The sequence below is a fragment of the Lepidochelys kempii genome, chromosome 16, assembly GCF_965140285.1.
Source record: "Lepidochelys kempii isolate rLepKem1 chromosome 16, rLepKem1.hap1, whole genome shotgun sequence".
Classification (NCBI taxonomy): domain Eukaryota; kingdom Metazoa; phylum Chordata; order Testudines; family Cheloniidae; genus Lepidochelys; species Lepidochelys kempii.
Window position 1 is genome coordinate 19,422,405 of NC_136395.1, and position 19,632 is coordinate 19,442,036.

The 19,632-nt window shown below is 39.1% G+C and overlaps 2 protein-coding genes across 10 annotated transcripts in view; one reads left to right on the forward strand and one right to left on the reverse strand.

Moving 5' to 3' along the window:
* GFI1B (growth factor independent 1B transcriptional repressor) overlaps positions 1-19,632 on the forward strand; it is a 528,613-nt gene that overhangs the window by 385,335 nt on the left and 123,646 nt on the right. The window lies entirely within an intron of this gene.
* AK8 (adenylate kinase 8) overlaps positions 1-19,632 on the reverse strand; it is a 125,644-nt gene that overhangs the window by 61,192 nt on the left and 44,820 nt on the right. For 8 of the 9 annotated variants that reach the window (XR_012155214.2, XR_013634755.1, XM_073313852.1 and 5 more), the window contains 5 exons: positions 10,263-10,344; positions 8,806-8,877; positions 7,522-7,722; positions 4,000-4,131; positions 91-180 (listed from right to left, as the gene is read on the reverse strand). Coding sequence is in view for 7 of the 9 variants with exons in the window: in XM_073313852.1 (XP_073169953.1) it covers positions 91-180; positions 4,000-4,131; positions 7,522-7,722; positions 8,806-8,877; positions 10,263-10,344 (577 nt within the window). In the remaining 2 variants the exon portion in view is untranslated. The remainder of the gene's footprint in view (positions 1-90; positions 181-3,999; positions 4,132-7,521; positions 7,723-8,805; positions 8,878-10,262; positions 10,345-19,632) is intronic. The other variant, XM_073313856.2, reaches the window with a different exon arrangement.

Sequence of the window (19,632 nt, forward strand, 5' to 3'; positions counted from 1 at the left end):
TTACACCAGTGGCTGTATGAATTTCTCCCACAGATTATTTTCTCCCATGAACTAGTAACTACAATGCAGTAAGACAACAACATGCCCTACCTGGCCATCTGCTGTCAAAATAAGGCTTAATGAGTTCTCCAAGTTTTGTCTTGTCTGCAACAGCTTCCTTTAGCAGTTGCCCGCAGCAAACTGAGAGGAAGGAGGAACAAAAAGACACAAGGTTAAATTTTAAAAAGGAAGCAAGCAAGAAAGAGAAAAAACCCAAGAAGCTGCATATTGGAAAAAGGTCACTGAATAAAATAAAAGTTGTGGGATTTTTTGGATTTTGGGGTTGGGTTTTTTTGGCCAGGCAAACCAAAAAGCAAAGAGATTGAGCAAGGGAGAATACTGAATAAAAAAGAATACTTTTGACAAGGAACATATTAAAAACGGACGCAGAGAGAAAGATACTAATCAAATACGTTACTAAAATAATAACTCAAGGGATAGCTGGTGGGGTTTTCACTTTTTATAAAACTTATAATTACTGAATAAAGTTACACTTGCTGAACAGCATCTGAACAGTTCTGCTAGAGGTACTGGATAATATGCAGTTCAAGAAAGTGGCCCCTTGGATCATTTAACAATCATGTAAGAATTATGTTCATGAAACTGTATTAATGCAATATGATGGTTCAAAGTTCAAATAAGCAGAACATCATGAAATTTAGAATTAAGATACCAAATCAGGCCACTGCATATTAAATAACAATATTTGTACCTATATGGCACATTTCATCCCAGCAAATTAATTAAGCCTCATTACCCCTAAGCGAGTTAGATAAGTATTATCCTCATTTTACAGAGGGGTAAGCTAAGGCATGGAGACGTTCTGACTTGTATAAGGTCACACAAACTCCTGACTCCCAATCATCTGTGCTAAATACTAGATAACAATCCCTTTGTATGCACTATGGCAGGGGTAGATAACCTATGGCACGCATGCCAAAGGCGGCACACGAACTGATTTTCAGTGGCACTCACACTGCCTGGGTCCTGGCCAGCTCCGCTGCTGGGCGGGGTACCGGCTGTCGGCCCCATGTCACTTGGGGTTCCGTCCACTGGCTCTGCTCAGCCAGCTGCTGGCCCCAGGTCCTGGCCACCAGTCCGGGGGGCTCCGCAGCTGGCCTGGGGTACTGGCTGCCAGCCCCTGCCAGCCAGGGTTCCATCCACCGGCCCTGCTCAGCCTGCTGCTGGCCCCAGGTCCCAACTCGGGGGGCTCCGCTGTTGGCCTGGGGTCCCAGCTGCTGGGCCGGGGCTCTACAGCCATCCCCAGCTGTGGCCCACTGGCCCTAGCCTGGGGCAGTGAGGGATTCAGACAGGGGAAAGAGAGAGCACAGCTTAGCACCCCCACCTTAAAAATTGTTCCAGTGCCACTGTGCTGGGATATTTTTAAGTCCTGATTTGCTGCTTACATCACTATCACACCATGTGGAACCGCACACTGCATTTGACTTTGAGATTAGAATCTACATGCAAGAACTGGAATCGGAATTTTCTGACAGATTTCAAGATTTCCAGCAATTTGACCCAATGCTTTCTTTTTTGACTAAACCTGAAAAGTTCAACGAAAGCGATTTTATTTCAGTGGATGGATGCTGAAGATTTCGAAATGCAGCTCATTCAGTTAAAATGCTAAGAATTGTAGGCATCAAAGATTGGAGATCTGCAGAGTGCACTTGAAGCTACCGAGAGAGATCATGAGGCTTCTATTCTGACCTGCTGGACGTCCCTGCCAGTAAAATCTAACTGTTTGAAGAAAATTGTGTTTGCAATGCTTTCAGCATTTGGATCCACAAACCTGTGTTGAACAGGTATTTTCACACATGAAATCTGTTCTCTGTCCCTCTCGGAGCCGGTTAACAACTGATCACTCAGAAGCCTGTGTGCAGCTTAAAGTATCCAAATACATGCCAGATATTGGAAAACTCAGCAAGGAAAAGCAAGGGCAAGGATCACACTAAACTGATAAGATCTGCATTTTAATTTAATTTTAAATGAAGCTTCTTAAACCTTTTAAAAACCTTATTTACTTTACATACAACAATAGTTTAGTTCTATATTATAGACTTATAGAAAGAGACTTTCTAAAAATGTTAAAATGTATTACTGGCACGTGAAACCTTAAATTTGAGTCAATAAATGAAGACTCAGCACACCGCTTCTGAAAGGCTGCCGACCCCCGCACTATGGCATGGTCTTTCAGTACATGATGATGGGCCTGTTTTATGGAAAATAAAATGCAAATTGTATATCTAGATGAAATATTAAAATATTAAATCAAACTTTAGTCTATTCTTATAAAGTTCAGAAAAGTGTATAGAAATATACAAAATATGAAGAATTTAAAGAGAAAGTGTAACCAACCAATTTTATTTTTGATTAGTCAAATGACAGTCATTACTGCATTAAAGAATAAAGCTTTTGTTAAAATTAATAAAATATTTTTAAAAATAAAGATACAATGTAACATAATGGAATTAACATACTTCAAGGTACAGTAAGGTTTTACTAATTCTATCTACAGATTTAATTTTTTTATTATACAGATTTAAAAATAAGGTTTCTTATCTTTTTTTAATTTTATTAGATAATGTTTGTTAATTATTTGTAGTGTATTTTCAGAAGCATTTAAGTAAAATGATAATTGTTCAAAATAAAAAAATACAGGGGCCAGATCCCCAACTGGCATAATTTCAACATAGCTTCATGACTTCAGTGGAGCTACACCAATTTATACCTGCTAAAGATCTGGACTGAAAATGTTTTCCTTTAATGGCAATGAGCTTAAGGAACGTATGAGCCCTCTCTTGCAATCCATACAGCAAACTCACACTGAACTCATTGCAGGTTCTGAGCACGTAGCACTTACAGGATTGGGCCATGACTAGGACTAGTGTAAATGTAGGGCTGGTCAAAAATTTTCTGTCGAAACAGTTTTGACAGAAAAGAGGGTTTTTCAACAATATTTTTTTTTTTTTTTGCAAAAGGTGTCTACCTTCTGCAGAACAGTTTGAGTTTTTGTCAAAAAAATCAAAATCTAAAAATTATTTGTTTTCTGTCTAAAATTTTGGTTTGTTTTTTGACAAAAAGCCAAATTTTCCACAGCAATGTAGACAAATGTATTCTTTTGTTTTCATCAACATTTTTAATGACATTTTCTGATCTGTAATAACACAGGTAAGATCATTCAGTTCTTATTCACAAGAGTAATCTCACAGGATTGCTTTGCTGAGGGCCTGATCCAGCTCTCATTGAATTCTTTCAGTTGACTTCAGCAAGAGTTCAATTAAGTCCACAGGACTCGTCACATCAATATAGGAGGCAGGATCAGGCCTACTGCTGTCTTTTTTCCCTAAAACTTATTATTTCTGGTTATTATTGTAGGGTTTTGGGTGTTTAAAGCACACTAATGAAATCTGCTTAAATATTACTTGAAGGAGAAGAGCTGATCAGCTATGCAATTTTACATCACAATTCCAAAATATCTGCAGTTTTTCCAGTATTACACAATATTACACCATTATTACACATAATAAGACACTAAGAGTCTTCTTCCCATTTCAAAACCACTTTTCTTTTAAAAGCCTCCCAATACTGAGTAGACATCTGAAAGTGCAAAGTCATTATGCAAGACCCACTGATGCGATGGAGAATTCAGAGCACTACAGACTATTCACAGGAGTACCTCTGGTGTATAACACATGAAAAACTACTGATCTAAAGGGTATAAAAAATGATGACTAAAAAAAATGTTGGAGCTAGTTTGGCACAGGATATATGTTTTTATTGGTTAATATTTTTTTATTGCAAGATTTTCCAGCCCCCCCCGCAAAAAGTTTGACATCCACAGTGATGGACTAACAGGGAAATTTTACGAGCGAGTAAGAAAGAAAGACAGCAAAAGATAAATGATCAAAAGGAGAGAAAGAGGGAATGGAGCAAAGTGCATATTTACTGAGAACTTACTGTTGACAATGCTGTATTTCTGAGCTATTAGTGCTGCCTGCAGGCTCTTCCCACTGCCTGGGGGTCCACAAAAGAGAATCCGTGGTGTAAAGGGGGCAGCTGATCGGCACCAGGTTTGGACATAGGTCAGAGCTAGAAAGGTAACAGAAGGATAAGAAAGTTAGAAGCCTATAAAAAGAGTTAAAATCCATTTACTTTTGCTTTCTTAACAGAAACAATAATTGATGAATTTCTTTATTTATAACTATGACATTATCATCATTTATTTGTATTACATGAATTGAGATCAGGGCTCCAACATACCTGACATATTCTATCTGTAACTTACCATACTATGGTGACAGGCATTTTAGGAATCCTAGTATAGCTAAATTATACTTAGCACTTATATTGTGCCTTTCATCAGTGGATCTCAAAGCACTTTAAAGGAGAGATTCAATTACTAACTGCACTTTTACCATGCAATTTTTAACAGAAACCAGCTTTGCTTTTTAGCTACACTTACCATGCAAGCTGCAGGGGGATATCATTACATTTAATAGTTACGGTAGTTTCTAAACAAATAGATATGGTAATTATGAAAGAGGCAGGATATCAATTTGTCATGACACTTCCCCAGCTTCATATGTGATTAATGCCCCCCTATTTAGTATGTTTTAAATTTTTGTGGGACTAGTAAGTCATGACACAATATAGCATTGATGCCATATAATTACATGTGATTTTATTCTTGTGCACATAATTTTTGCATGAAGGGTAAAGACAACTTGATGTTCTCAGCCCAGCTCCACTCTCCCTGTTGGACACGGCTTAATTTTTGCTGATCTTGCTTTGTATTGGGTAGGAAACTATTAATTTTATATCAGTCTAGGGGCCCATCTCCTGGGAACTCTGAAAAGACCATAGACCTTGTAAAGAATAATTCAAATTGTTGCATTACAGTGATCCCAACTTTGCTGCAGTCCTAGAAGAAAAGTTGATAAGATAGGTCTGAAAGAAGGTACAGTAAGGTTTAGCTTGATAATGAAGATATTTTATCATCAGAATATTTGGAACACAGTCTGCCAATGCGTTGAGACCCTCAACTCCCATACTCCTTTCAGGATCAGGCCCTTGATGAACAAGACAAAGTAGATATACAATGTTGTTGTAGCCGTGTTGGTCCCAGGATATAAGAGAGGTAAGATATTACCTGTCCTACCTTGTCTCTCTAAAGAGAAATAGAAACATTTAAGCAAGACTCTAAATTTCCCATGTTACACAATAGTGTATGGACTATGGAAGACACAACTGAATGTCTGAATGACTATTTCAGTCCAGACAACCTTAAATTCAAATAGATTCTATGACTCTCTGTGATGCACACTATAATAGTCTAATAAAATGGGTACAAGAATCCAAATCTTAGACACTGATTTTCCCTTTAAGAGTAATCCCATATTTTAAACAAGTTCTCCTTCACTGCATTTGGCACTTTAAGGGATTGGTGCTTTAATCTAGCATTTTACGTGTTTTTGAGACACTAACGTATACTTGTTTAATGATCCCCCTTTGTGTCTGATTTCCAGATCCTTGTACCTCCTACTGTAGAAAAAAGTCAGAATAGCACATTCCAGTTCTGACATTTCTAGCTCCTGAACTGGGAGTAGTTGCTAAGGAGCACTTGAATCATACTGAATCATAGTGCATGGGATACATTCCTTGCTCCCAAACCATGGTGAATGCTGTACAGCTGAGATCACTGAATATATTGGATGTGAGTCTGATCTCACACCAGAATAAATCAGAAGCAATTCCAATTAAGTCATTGGAGTTGCACTGGTGTCTAATTGGTGTGGGATCAGAACCAGACCCTCAGTTCCTAAAAATGTAATGAAGTTGCAATTTCTTGACTCCCTTTCTCACCCACATCTGTCATTAAACATACAAATTAAACATACAAATCTTGAAAATCATAATCTGTCTATCACATAATTTATCCAAAAACAAATGTCAGCTAACCAAGGAGGGCTCTATTTATTCTAAGCACTTTCCACAACCAGGGTATCCAAAAGCACAAACATTATTGGCAAACCATCCTGCTTACAAATGATGCTTAATTTGCAGTAAATAACCAAGTTAATTAGGAGTAATGATCCCCCAGACAGTCTCCACATCTAATTATTCCTTTAAAAAATATCTGGCTGCTTGATGCACTGCAGAAAAAGATCTAGAGAGGATTTTTTTTCATTCCAGTTTTCAATTTATCTCACTACATTATTAATTAATAATAATTAATATTCAGGCACTCAAATTTTTATTTACAATTCAATGCATGATTTATGAATTATGATATGAACTTTTAAATTTAATTAAGTAATTTAGAGGTAATTAATGTGTAAATTCCGAATATAAACTTCCTAGTTGTTTATCTTAAAAGTGCAGCACTTGTCATTAAAAAAAGACCTTTTTGAGATGCAAAATTACAGGGCTATAATAGACCATCAACAGGCTGACAGATACAAAGTACATTATCACTTGGTCTTCCCGACAGTTTCCTCATTTTTTCATGAAGAATCGACATGCAATATCAGAATGCATCAAAGTAAAGTTGAACAAAAGCAAACAAAGCATTACCACATAGCAAACCTTTCAGTGCAGGCAACTTTTATATAATGAAATACAACCTGCCTTGAACGACCACTACTTGTTAATAGACTTGTGCAGGTAGTACCTGTACAAGAGACTAGCAGTGGTTCCAGTATGCGTACCAATATGGATACTGCAGGCTTTTATAACTGCAGCTCTAGGCTTCCCCATCACTTAGGAAATGATTCTGTAACCCTTACTCACATTCCATCCCCAATGGGACTGCTCTTATGAGGAATTGCTATTCGTTCTGAGTAAGGGTTACAGAACCAAGACGACCTCCCATTCAACCGTGCCTGTTCTAACCAGCAAAGAAGCTGTCTGGAACAGCCCAAGCTCAGCAAGTTACAGGGAACACAATCAAATTAGAGGCAAATCAACACTGACTGATACAGGTGAGATCTTAGTCCTATAACTTGGCACACTTGTCTCTAAAGTTCGGGAGGACTTGTGGCACCTTAGAGACTAACAAATTTATTAGAACATAAGCTTTCGTGAGCTACACCGATGAAGTGAGCTTTAGCTCACGAAAGCTTATGCTCTATAAATTTGTTAGTCTCTAAGGTGCCACAAGTCCTCCTTTTCTTTTTAGGGATACAGACTAACACGGCTGCTACTCTGAAACCTATCTAAAGTTTGGGAATCACTCTTTCAGATGAAAAAACAACAAGGAGTCCTTGTGGCACCTTAGAGACTAACAAATTTATTATAAAACCCACTGGCTAAAGCCCATGAAAGCTTATGCCCAAATAAATTTGTTAGTCTCCAAGATGCCAAAAGGACTCCTTGTTGTTTTTGCTGATACAGACTAACACGGCTACCTCTCTGAAATCTTTCAGATGAGAATTTGTCAGCTATCAAATTTCCTTCTAATTGTACATAATCGATATTTACCCTGGGAGAATACGTCTGCACAAGGTTGGTCGGCATTGATCAATTTTAATATTTGCTGATAGATCTGGAAAACTCTGGGAAAGTTTCTATGATATTCCAGCAGGTGCTTTGCAGTCTCCTGTTCAGATATGCCTTCTGCCTCCACCAAACGCTGTTGCACCAGAGGGTCGCTTGGCCAGTCAAAGGTGGTATGGTACACCTCTAGAAGTTAAACAGTAATTAGGACCCATTACGAAAAAGAATTTGATAGAACTTGTTCAGTTTGCAAAAAGGTTCCTCATCATAATCAAGGTCTAGATTGTACTAAGACCTTAGGTTGGGGCATAAGGAGAGGGGAAGCACAGTGATTCCTTCCTAACTACTACTGCATAGCTCCACAAAGAAGACAGATAGTGGCAGAGAGAACTAGCCAGCCATGTGACAGTGCGGGGTAGGTATGTTTATGTCCCTTAGTGCCCGCTACCACTACACACTGGGATCTCCAGAACAGATCTATGCATATCTGGTAACATCAAGCCTTTAATTAAGAATACGAATAATACTTTGCACTTCCCTAGCACCTTCCACCTAATGATCAATAAACACTTTTTAAGCATTAAAATATTGATTCTTATAGCACAGCTGTAAGGTAGGATATTATCCCTGTTTTCCAAATGGGGAGATGGAGGTGCAGAATGGTTGCCCACGGTTACACGAGAAGTCTGTGGCAGAGCTGGGAACCGGACTTAGATTTCCTGGCTCCTACCCTGAACTTTAACCAAGGCCTTTGTAGAAAAGCAAATTAAAGAGATGGCTTTTATTCAGCATGTCCTCCCAGTGCTACTCCTGAAACAACTGACATGGATTCCTGTGGAACATCCAAAGCGTGCCACCTGCAACATTGCCATTTCCTGTTGGCTCTCCCACTTGGCATCACACACAGTGGAGGTTATCCAAAGGTGTTACTGCCTTTTATGGAGAGGCAGACATTCAAGGTCTATCAAAGATGCCATAGTAAACAGTAAAATTCTTATGGTGTAACTACACATTAGGGTGACCTGTGCTGTAATACAGCAGTGCTGCTTGCCGCAAAACAGGTCTTTACAAATACTTTCCCCACTAAATTGGTGCAGAAAATGATATAAGTTGAATTTAAAACAACATCTGATTCAGAATTACATTGCCTACTCACATCGTAAAGGGACAGCAGTAAAAATCAACTTTAAAAGCATCAACACTTCAGTGTCTCTTGGGTTGACACAAAAATGTTCTCCTGATGGGATCAGTAACAAAAGCATACTACACCTTTTGTGGATGGATCAATCCTTTTCCCAAGGTTCCTCTCAATAAGCACAGTGTCTGGAGCATACAGCACGACTAAGCATAGAAGAAACAGAATAGAAATGCATTTTCAGTTAGTTACTGATTTCATTTCTTGGAGATGCTTCCAAGTGTGCTCTGCAAGTAAGGATGGATTGATGCAGTTCATCTACATTTAGCCATCTTCCCCATTTGTAGCATTTTTCCTTATTTGCCTGTATTTTACCTATGAACATTTGATTTTGGGGGAAAATTTTGGCCAAAACTATCAGTCAGGTGGCACTTTTAGGAAGAAATATATTGTGATAAATACATAGTTCAATTTAGTACATTCTGTGATGCAATAATCTTGCTTCTTTAATGGTCATTCACTTACTAAATTCAACTAATTTAGGCATGTGCATTCGATCTTGCAAGGTTCTTCTTCATTTATATTCTAATTAAGGGTGCTATTTTGTTCTTGATTATACCGATAAAATTGAGGAAAGAATTTGACCTTCAATACTGTTAGCTACCTTCAGAAATGACCATTTAAACACATGTACTACATACAAGTACTATCCAATATACATATTTTTCTAAACACTATCACAGTGATTCTGAATTCCTTTACTAACAGCGGAATTGTGTACAAATCAAATCCAAAGTAGCAAATTATCCTGTCTCTGCTGACTACAACTGGGGCTGGTTTATTACTCACACTTGAGCTGTGCAGATTTTAAATCATATTCACCAGCCCCACCCTCACCCCAATTTTCATTTTTCTCATGTATTTTGGATAGGGCCCTATTTAATAATGACTTGGAAATGCAGACAGTCCGAAGGTGGGCAGGGCAGGTGCTAGGGTCTTGTCCTTCAAGGCCCTGCCACTATAGAATTATCTTTGCTTTGACTTGCCCAAGATTCCACCTGTGGCATGAAAGGTCAGGCTTAAGACCTGGGTGTTTCCATTTCATTTTGTGTGTATTCAGTAAATTGTATTTATTATTCTATCATACAGAGGGAATGGCTTGGGGGCTCTTTTAGATCCTTTTTGCTCCCAGGGATCAATTAAAGCAGAATCCTTGAGATTTGGGTCCTGAGGTCAGAGGAGGTTTAGACTCAATGGAGAGGCAGAGAGGCACAGCTGTTTGCAGTCACTTGCCAGAAGAGGCTTGAATTTTCTGGACTAGAGGGAGGTAGTGGGCTCCGAAGTGGTAAGAAGACAAAGGTTCATCTAGGTAAGGTGGGGTAAATAATTCAACAGACTGCCCCAAAGTTTCGGGGGGGGGGGGGGGCATTTAGCCATTTTCTCCAGTCCAGTGACTGTTTCTGGTTTGCTCTGATCTCTTGGGCATGTTATACGCATTTAAGAAATACTGGTTTTAACGTTTTAAGGTGTTTTTGTTTAGGTCAGTAGTGGCTTTCGCCTCTGGCACACAAAACAATCTTGTATTTCTTACCAACATGTCTCGGAGTGATGCCAGCTAACTGCAGCATCCATGCTTGGTCCCGGTTTTCAGGAAAACCTTCCAAAATCCAACCCTATTGCACAAAAAACATGAAAGAATTATTGATCTAAACAGAGGGAATCTTAACAATTAAATCCTATGACTAAAAATCCCATTTGTTGAACACAGACTATCTGATTCTGATCTCACATCAGTGTAAATCAGGAATAAGTCATGCATTTAGACCAGGGCTTCCCAAATGTTTCCGGAAAATGTACCCATTTCCCAGACTAAAATATCAGTTAACATTTGAATCTCCTTCTACCTCTCTGAAACACAGAGTTATCTCACCTGCTCAGACAAAAACAATTGTAACCTCATTTCATTCTTTCCTAGTGGACAAGTTCAACCTATGAAATATTTTTAGAAGAGATTTAGGATCATAATCTTATACTGACCCTAAAACAAGGGGAGGATTTGGATAATGAACATATTCAGAGTACTCATCCAAGAAATTGTTTAGTACAATCCATACAAACCTCTTAAATGAATGACTGATGAAGACTCTTCCAACACTGAGCTCATCTATGGAATATCATAATCACTTCCAGTGAGTGGAGGTAGTTATAAGTTTGATGTTTTGAAAGCTTGATAGTTTCAGTACTGGGCACTTTTGAGATTTTTGAGTGTCAAGAAGATTTAATTACATCTACAGATCACTGGAGACCCAATTCTGTAAGGCGTCAAGAGCACTTGATTCTCAGTCCATTCAAATCAATGGGATTTAAGGACATAGCACACACACACACCTCCCCCAGGATTGAGCCCTTGGTAATATTGCTAGTTACATCAAGTTATTACCTCTTGAATATTTATCTGGATAAAGCCTGGATCCTTGGATCTGACTGAGATATGCTCAACACAGGACATGAGAAGGTGGAGAGGCAACTGGGGGCCAGTTCATACTCTGCATGTGTCAGAGCAGCCTCAGCACTGCTCTAGTTTATGGTGTAAATGCCAGGTGGGGATATTTGGGGTATACCATGTTCTTTCCAAGCGCACTGCCCCGACATAACCCTATATGGGGGTGGGGGTGGATTTTAGATGTTAGAACAGACTAGCTGTAAACCAGTCTGGAATTCCTCTTTGCTGGGGGGAATCTTCAGATGTCATTTTAGGGCAGCTTTACGGCCCCTTTATGCCAGCAGAGTTGTACAATGGGGTCATAGCATGGGCCAAGGTCTGGCTCTAAATGCCTAGTTCTTATTGCCTTGTGGTTCATCTTTTTTCTAGAAAGCTGATCTCTTAACATTTCTATAGGATACATAAAGTTAGGGTGCAGTGAGCTGGGGACTGGCTAAATGCAAATGAATTTATCCAGATTTATTTCTATTTTGCCATATTTTAGATCATTTATGTGATTAACTTTTTTCCTAATTTTGGATAGTTTAAAAAAATATTACATTTATGGAAGATTTTGGTACATGAGAAACTGCAAATAAAGCCATCTTTCAGTTGACTGCACTTCCAATTCCTATTGAAGATTATATACCATCTTCCTCCTCACTCATTGTATGATTCATTAAGTTCACATAGTATTATAAATAATATAAATTAAACTTAAAGAGACACCACCAAAAATTAGCAGCAGATGTTAAAAAATAATTTCACATGTTAACACCATCATCTCAATTTATTACAACTGAAATAATTTCTTAAATCAAATGTACTTTTCACCACTTGAACTATTAGCACTCAGCTTGGGCAGTGAAATCAGACAGGTCAAATTATTATCCCCATTTATCAGACAGGAAAACTGAGGAACAGAGCAGTGAAGTGACTTGCTCAAGTTCAGACAGGGAATCAGAGGAGGTAACAGGAACCAGATCTCTTCACTTCTTGTCCTGTGCTTTAGCTGCAATATCATCCTTTCTCCTTTATTTAAGGTAGAATTCACACCCACATCCGCCCAAAGCCCAAGAAATCAGATTTGATGTGAACCATTAAGCAGGCATTAAGGAAATATAACATTTACACATCCCAATCTGCAGGCAGACCAGGGCGTTGCAATGCAGTCCCTCTAAAGTGGTTACTCCAGCTTTCTGCAGAGGGTAGTCCACCCCTCCACAATACAGATGTGATGCCCCTTTGCCTGCACACAAAGTTTTGCCTCAAAATGGGACCTTGTACTCAGTACCAAAAATGAATTTCATCCAGCAGGGAGAAAAGCATCTCAATGACCTAGAGCATAAGATTTGTTCTACTGTGGATGTTTGGGAGAAAAGAAACTGACCATTTGCAGTGTTGAATATGTTGGAAAATGACATGCACTAATAACATCATCACAGTAAAATGGACACTTACATATTCTACTCGTGATTTATTTTTAAAGTTTCAATCTAAAAAACCTAAAAGGATACAAACAAATGTCTTCTTTCTTGAAAAAACAAAACAAAAGGCAAAAATACCCTCAAACAGCACAAACCCACCACTACAATTTTGAAATATTCAAAGGAATACCAAGCCACACCATGGATTAAAAAAAAGAGAAACTAAACAAATCTAAAGAGCAATGAGCACTGAAGAAAATATGCACTCTTTCATTATTTTCTTAAATTATACAGGAAAACTCATAGTAATGGAAACCTACTTCCCATAGCTAATGAAGCAACAGAGCAAAAGAAAGAAAATCCTTTTGCTCCCTTAAGTCCTTGTTATAGCCAGATAAGTGTTGGACTGAACGTCTTTAAAAAAGAAGCATTTACAGATCTATGAAATACCACAGGAGTGCTGCAGCATTACTCAATTTCTATGTGATGCAGTATCTGAAATCTACCTCTCTTATGTCTCCTGAGTCTAAATCTGCTAAATTTTGTCTAAATTTCTCTCTGTTAGTTGTTTAGCTGAACAAGTGCTTGTCACTGTACTCCCAATAACTTTCTGAGGTGGTAAGGAAGCTGAAAGAACATATCTTTGTATGAAAAAAGACATTTTAATACTGTATTGCATTAGCTAGCAATCATCGTCATCTCCCACATAAATCTGAAGCTCTATCACTATGGGGTACAAAGATTTTAGAATTATTTCAGCTAAACATACCTCAGTGACTTTTGTAGGAGGAAATCCGGGCATTCTAATTACACAAGAAAATAGAGTAGACTACTTAAAATTCCCTAATTAGTCCGATTTCACTCATATGCCATCCTGCAGTTATCTGAGGACAATAAAAAAAGACTCCAGTAACTGCAAGCCATATTTTGCCACTCCCAGTGTTTGCTTTATCAAATTAGGATGAACCACTGAATAAGGTCACACAGGTGCTAAAAAATCAGTTTTTCCCTTGAGAGTTACCGAGGAGAGAAAACAGAAATAGGTTCCACGGTGTTTTAGCAGTATGTTAGGATCCTAGGCATTGTAAATGTGATCTGTTCAGTCATACATGTGAAACTGAGTCCTGTACCCACAGTGGGCCAGATCCTAAGATGGTGTAAATGAGTATAACACCTCCGACATCAATACAGCTATGCCAATTTACACCAGTTGAGGACCTGACCCACTATCTCCATTCCTAGTTTAATATTCTTTGGAATCCAAACTAAACAACATATTACAAGCTTTCTGGTGCCAGGGCAGTTTAGAAGCATTACAGCTCAAAAGCAAATACTTGGCAATGAACAAAAGATAGAGGATGATCTTTTTAACAAGATGCAACACACTTCATAAGATTCACATACAATTATACAAATGCCAAAGTCCCTTAAAGCAGATCGCATACAATTTAATGGCTAAAAGTTTAAGTAAGAAATCATAGCTCAGTGAATAGCTGCGTGTAACAAATATATTTTAAGTCACTAAACAAATACATAATAAATAAACCCTATATAAATAGTTAGCTTTTTGGATCTTATTTCCAAGGTCTCTGAATTCTGAGGTACCAATAGTCCCTAATTAGAATATATTATCCATCTACTTGACACTTCAGTGAAATGTCTATTCTACCACAGAGTTGGAGCTTTGTTCAGAGCAGGTTTATTGATATTCTGATGCATTCCCTCTCCATACCCCCAGTGGCTTGGTTCTGTTTTATCACACATCAAAAAGGCCGTATGCTCAGGGCACCCCATGCACAGCTCAGAGCTGGAGGTCTGAACAGCTGCAAGTAGTATGGTATCACAGGAGGGACAAGCTCCAAGCAGATGTCACAGATAAAAAAAGAAAAAGACAGTAAAAAGGGAGTGTGGCTTGGGAACTAAGCAAGAGGTAGCAACATACAGCAGAGCAAGACCTGACTTAAAATATGCCTATCGTGCTTTATGCAAACACCGGTCTTTTCTGCCCTCCTGACTATCATTAAAGTGTAATTAGTAACTTCACTTGATAAGAATGTGTTTCTTTATGAAGCCATCTATTTTCTCTTCTTGATAACAATAACCTCCAGGCATCCAAGCATGGGCAGCACATCCTCACATCTAGCCGTGAATAAAAGCTAGGATCCTGAGGATTCCATAATGCTTCATTCTGGGGCCATCATCTACTCCCCACAACTGGACCCTCAAATCCCCTCCAACTTAAAGACAGTGATAAATGCAGCATTCAGCTCTTGCCTTAAGGTCAGGTAAAGTGCTCCTTGGAGACCTATCTCACTGTGTAAATCAGCAGCAATGAGGTATTTGTACAGATATCACCTAACTCCTTCAAATTCAAGCAATCTGAAGCAGACAAAACCCAAGGTCATTCTCAAACATGGGTGTCCTTTGCTACAGTGCAGTATTGCTATCAACCTATCTGTGACTGACACCTTCCACCCAAATAATAGTTACACTGACACTCAGCTTTCTTTTGTTAGTGTTTGGCCTGAGCATCCTCAAAACTCATTACAAAAACAGAAAGCTATTTACACAGATAGGGTTAGAACGAGGCAAAGAGTGAAGAAATGCAGAAAATCAACACTCAATCACATTAGACTTGAGAAAGAATTCTCAGCCACAGGCCCACAGCTTTGGAATGCCCTTTCATAAAAGATTAGAAAGCCCACAAATCTTGTTGCCTTCAGAACAAAATGTCTCCACCATTGTTTTCCCACAACATTCAGATTTTTTAAAAATGTATTATATGCCCTTCCCTCCCATCCAAAGAAAGGAGAGGTAACCAAACAACAAAAAATTATCAATGAATATAGTCCTCTGTGGACCCAAGTCTGTTAGATACCGGGGCATGGAGTGCAGTATAAATAGTGAGATAAGCAGACAGACTTAAAGGTGACATAATAATTCTTACAAGAATAGGAGCATCCGGACTGATGTAGGCTGCATGACCTTTACCGACTGAAACTCTCCCATGACCATACCTCTTGCCAATACAATGCACTGTCTCAGGCCTTTTGATGGCATCTCTATAAGCTTCAATTGTACAATCTTTTCTGCAGTGAACTACTCCTTTATTTATTCTGTACTGGGCACATCCTCTTCCTCCATCCCTATGAACTGGGGGAACAAGACCAAAGGGAATCGGGGAGGATACCTCTAGCAAAGATGCCACAATAATCACTATGCAGAGGGCAGTATATGTGACAGTATCTACTGACAAGCTGATTCCTGCAATTTGTCGGTATTAGGAGTGTGACACTAGACCCCATATTCTTCATAGAGATACTGTTATCTCCATTCTGTGAATATGGCATAACTCAGATGTGTTTTATGCAAGATGGGTCTTTTGAGATATCATTGGAAAGATTATGATTTGCTGAATATGATTATCCTATCTGTATGCATGTATCGTTTATGTATCTGAACTTAGGAATATTGTCTATGTATCAGTTACAAAAGTGTTTGTACCTGGGGAACGCCCACAAGACAGAATGCAATCAGTCTGGATGGGCCATAGGGGAAAACAATAGGACTTTGAAGATGCTAATCTCCCACCTTTCTGAGAAGCTTCCTGGAATGCTACAAATGTCCTTAGACTCGTGGCTGATTTGACACTGCAGGGCCATGTGATCATGTCACCTGGTACTGGACTCCATCATAGAATACCTGTATTTTCAACTAAGAGGGGTGGGAATTCCACTGAAAGACAAAGTAAATCCCGCCATATGTAAATCCTATTTAAGACAGGGAAATGAGTTAATCAGGTTTCATTCTTCACTGAATCCCTGCCCAGGATGACTGCTGAAAACATCTTAGAAACAAGGACAAAAGTGGGGGAGGAAGAAGAGCTGAGCCCAGGCTGGAAAAGGTGTCTGGCCTATGAAAGAAATGCCTAAAACAACATTTAGGGTGAGAAATTACTATCTGTAACCAGTTTCTTTAGTATATTAAGCTTAGTTTGTGTGTTTGTTTTATTTGCTCAGTAATCTGCTTTGATTTGTTGGCTATCCTTTATAATCACTTAAAATCTATCTTTTTAAAATCTAATAAACTTAGTTTTGTTTTCTCTAAAACCAGTTTGTGGAATTCATAACTGGGAAGCAAAAAGCTGTGCATATCTTCCTCCACATTGAGGGAGGGGACGAATTTCATGAGCTTACACTGTATAGTTCTCTGTCCAGCGCAAGACAATACAATTTGGGGTTTACACTCCAGAGGGGGTGTGCACTTGAGTGCTAAGCAATTCCTTAGCTGAAGCCTTCCCATACAGTGCTGATTTCAATGTCTGTGTCTTTCTGCAGCTGGAGCTGCACCTGTGTGTGTGCTGGAGGAGGCCTGAGGGCCTGGCTCAGCAGGACAGTGTAAGGAAGCCCAGGCTGGTGGAACAGGCAGCCTCAGGGATACTCCAGTACATCAGGTGGCACCCCAGACAGGGGTGAAACGGGGGCAACCCGTCACAAGGAGGACTAGAGGTTGGAGGAGGTCACACTTTGTCAATCTCTCTATTGGACAGGAAAGTCTTTTCCCACACAAAAAGCATTTTGGTAGCCTCAGTACTGAATAAGAAGCCGTGTCCTGTTTAGACAAATAAATTAATGTTAATGGGTCAAATTCTCCCCTCTGTTACACTAACACAGTACACTATCAACTTGCATGGGGTTGCACAGATGAAACAGGAGGCAGGATTTGGCCCATGATTACATGATCTCATCCACCAAACAATAACCAAAGAAAGTTCCTGTAGCCAATGCAAGTGTGAGTTCATCACTTTTTACACCCAACCACCAGCAATCTTTTCTTTCACATCAATGAAAGCCTCTTCAACTCTCCCAAACTGCTTAGTATCAACAAGTAAAATACCCCAATTACTCAAGTTAATCACTGGCAAAGGCTAAGTTCCCAAATGATCTTGAGACTGGTACATAAGGTTCAACTGCCACTCTCTCAAAAAGCCATTCCTAAGGGTGCAAATTCACCACTGACCAACCTCTACACTAGACTTCTCCAGTTCTATAAATTCATTCCACAAAATTACATCCCAACAGCACCAAGAATTAGGTAATAGCCAGTGGAGCTATAGACACCATGTACTAACCCTATAAGATGAAACATCCTCATATCAGCTTCACAGGTCCCTTGTTCTAACATAATGCCTGCAATAAGTTTTCTGTGTATGCTGTAAGACCTACCTGCCTGATCCCTTGCAGTCCTAACTACATTTGTGTTAGAGGAACACACACATACAATCTCAGCAGAGCTGTTGATCAATAAAATTGTACTCCTTAGAGGATGCCTGTGACATCTATAAACCTGTGAGTGTCAAAACAATGGCACAAAAAATTCTGTATTCCTACTGTCAGTGGGATGAAAGCTGTGCAATTAATGCCAGCCCAATGACACCACAAGGAGAAATAAAACAAACAGCTGGTGGTACTATGTTAGTCCAGCACACTGCTCCTGCAATCTAGTAACATCTTCAGTATAAAATACTGAATTGTGTTATGAGCAATATAGCATAAATCTATAGAAAGAATTCAAAAATCTACAGTCCACAATATTAATTGTATTAGATTTCACTTAAAAAGCGTAATAAAAATGCACTGATCCTCTTTCATATGGAAATTAAGCATGCGCAAGTAGAGGACAGCCTTACGTTTAGTGGCTGTTGATTACTGCACCATTATACATTCTTTCTAGAGCCCAGTGAACTTATTCACATCTAACTCAACTAGTAGCAAGCACTCCCTTTTTGCTTAACTTGGCTTTTTTGGAGATGTCTGTAAGTTTTTATTGCCCCAAATGTCCCATCACTGCAAGCACTGGTTCAGTTCTACTGGCAGTAACAACAATGGGAGTGACAGGGTTCCAGGCAGTTGCTGGCATTTTAAACATCATGATGTCCTACTCAGAGTAGGTCTACATGCTTAAAATGTCAGCAGCTGGAAGTGCCTTTTCTTGACTCAAGCTCCGATCATTGCCACCACTAGTGGAGCTTAAACAGCATTAGCAACTGTGGAAAATATGGGGCAAAAAAGTGTAGTGTGCACAGGACCTTTGGAGAAGAGTGGAATTTGTCTGCATATTGAAGAATGTCGACACTTATCTTAATAGCACCACAATGAACATGTAAGAAACTTAGCAGTTAAAAACGTGTGTGCTTCAGCAAGAGAGAATATGGTTTCTGTGAGGGATGGGAGTACATTACAGAAGGTTTAGAAATACTCTGGTGCTTTTCAAAAACTCCTAAACTGAAGAATTATTCACCAGTAAACAGAATCTGCTTTGAAGGCCTTGTCTGCACATAACCTCTTTCTCTAAAATTTCCCACCATTTCTACCACCAATCACCTCCACTACTGGTGACAACAATGGAAGCACTAATGTACACAATGTACCAGCAGCTATCATTTCAGTAGGTCTGCTCTGACCATGGTTAAAAAACATGCTTTTAAAAACGCTAGTGGCAGCCTGTAACCTTGTCTACGCTAGCGACCCCATTGCTTCCACCAGCAGTGGAGTTCCACCAGTGGTAGTTATGGTGGCAAATCTGAGTAAAAATAAAAACCTAGCATAGACACTCCTTTCTTTGATAATGCAAGGACAGTATGTCTAGTGGTTAGCAGTCAGAACTCCTGGGTTTCATTCTGGGCTTTGCTGTGTTTTGTAATTATTTTTATTTCAGTGGGTTTGGCCTCTGAGAACAAGCAAGCAGTTCCATCTAGCACTTTATAGCCATCAGGTGTCTTACCTCCCACTCTCCTGGTCTAGCCATTAAATCATACTCCCTGCCTTCTAAGTGAGAATTGTGTCACTATTATTAGGGGGCATGATAAGCATGCTGATTTTACTCAACTAGAGAAATATTAAAATGTTCATATCCAATTGTGAGGGCAACAATCGTACAATAAACTGAATCATTCCTTGCCATAGAATTGCCACAGATCTTTGACAGTCTCATAGCACTACCTCGATGTAAAATTTTGGTTGTTTCTATTGCCCCATTCTGCTCGGTTTCAA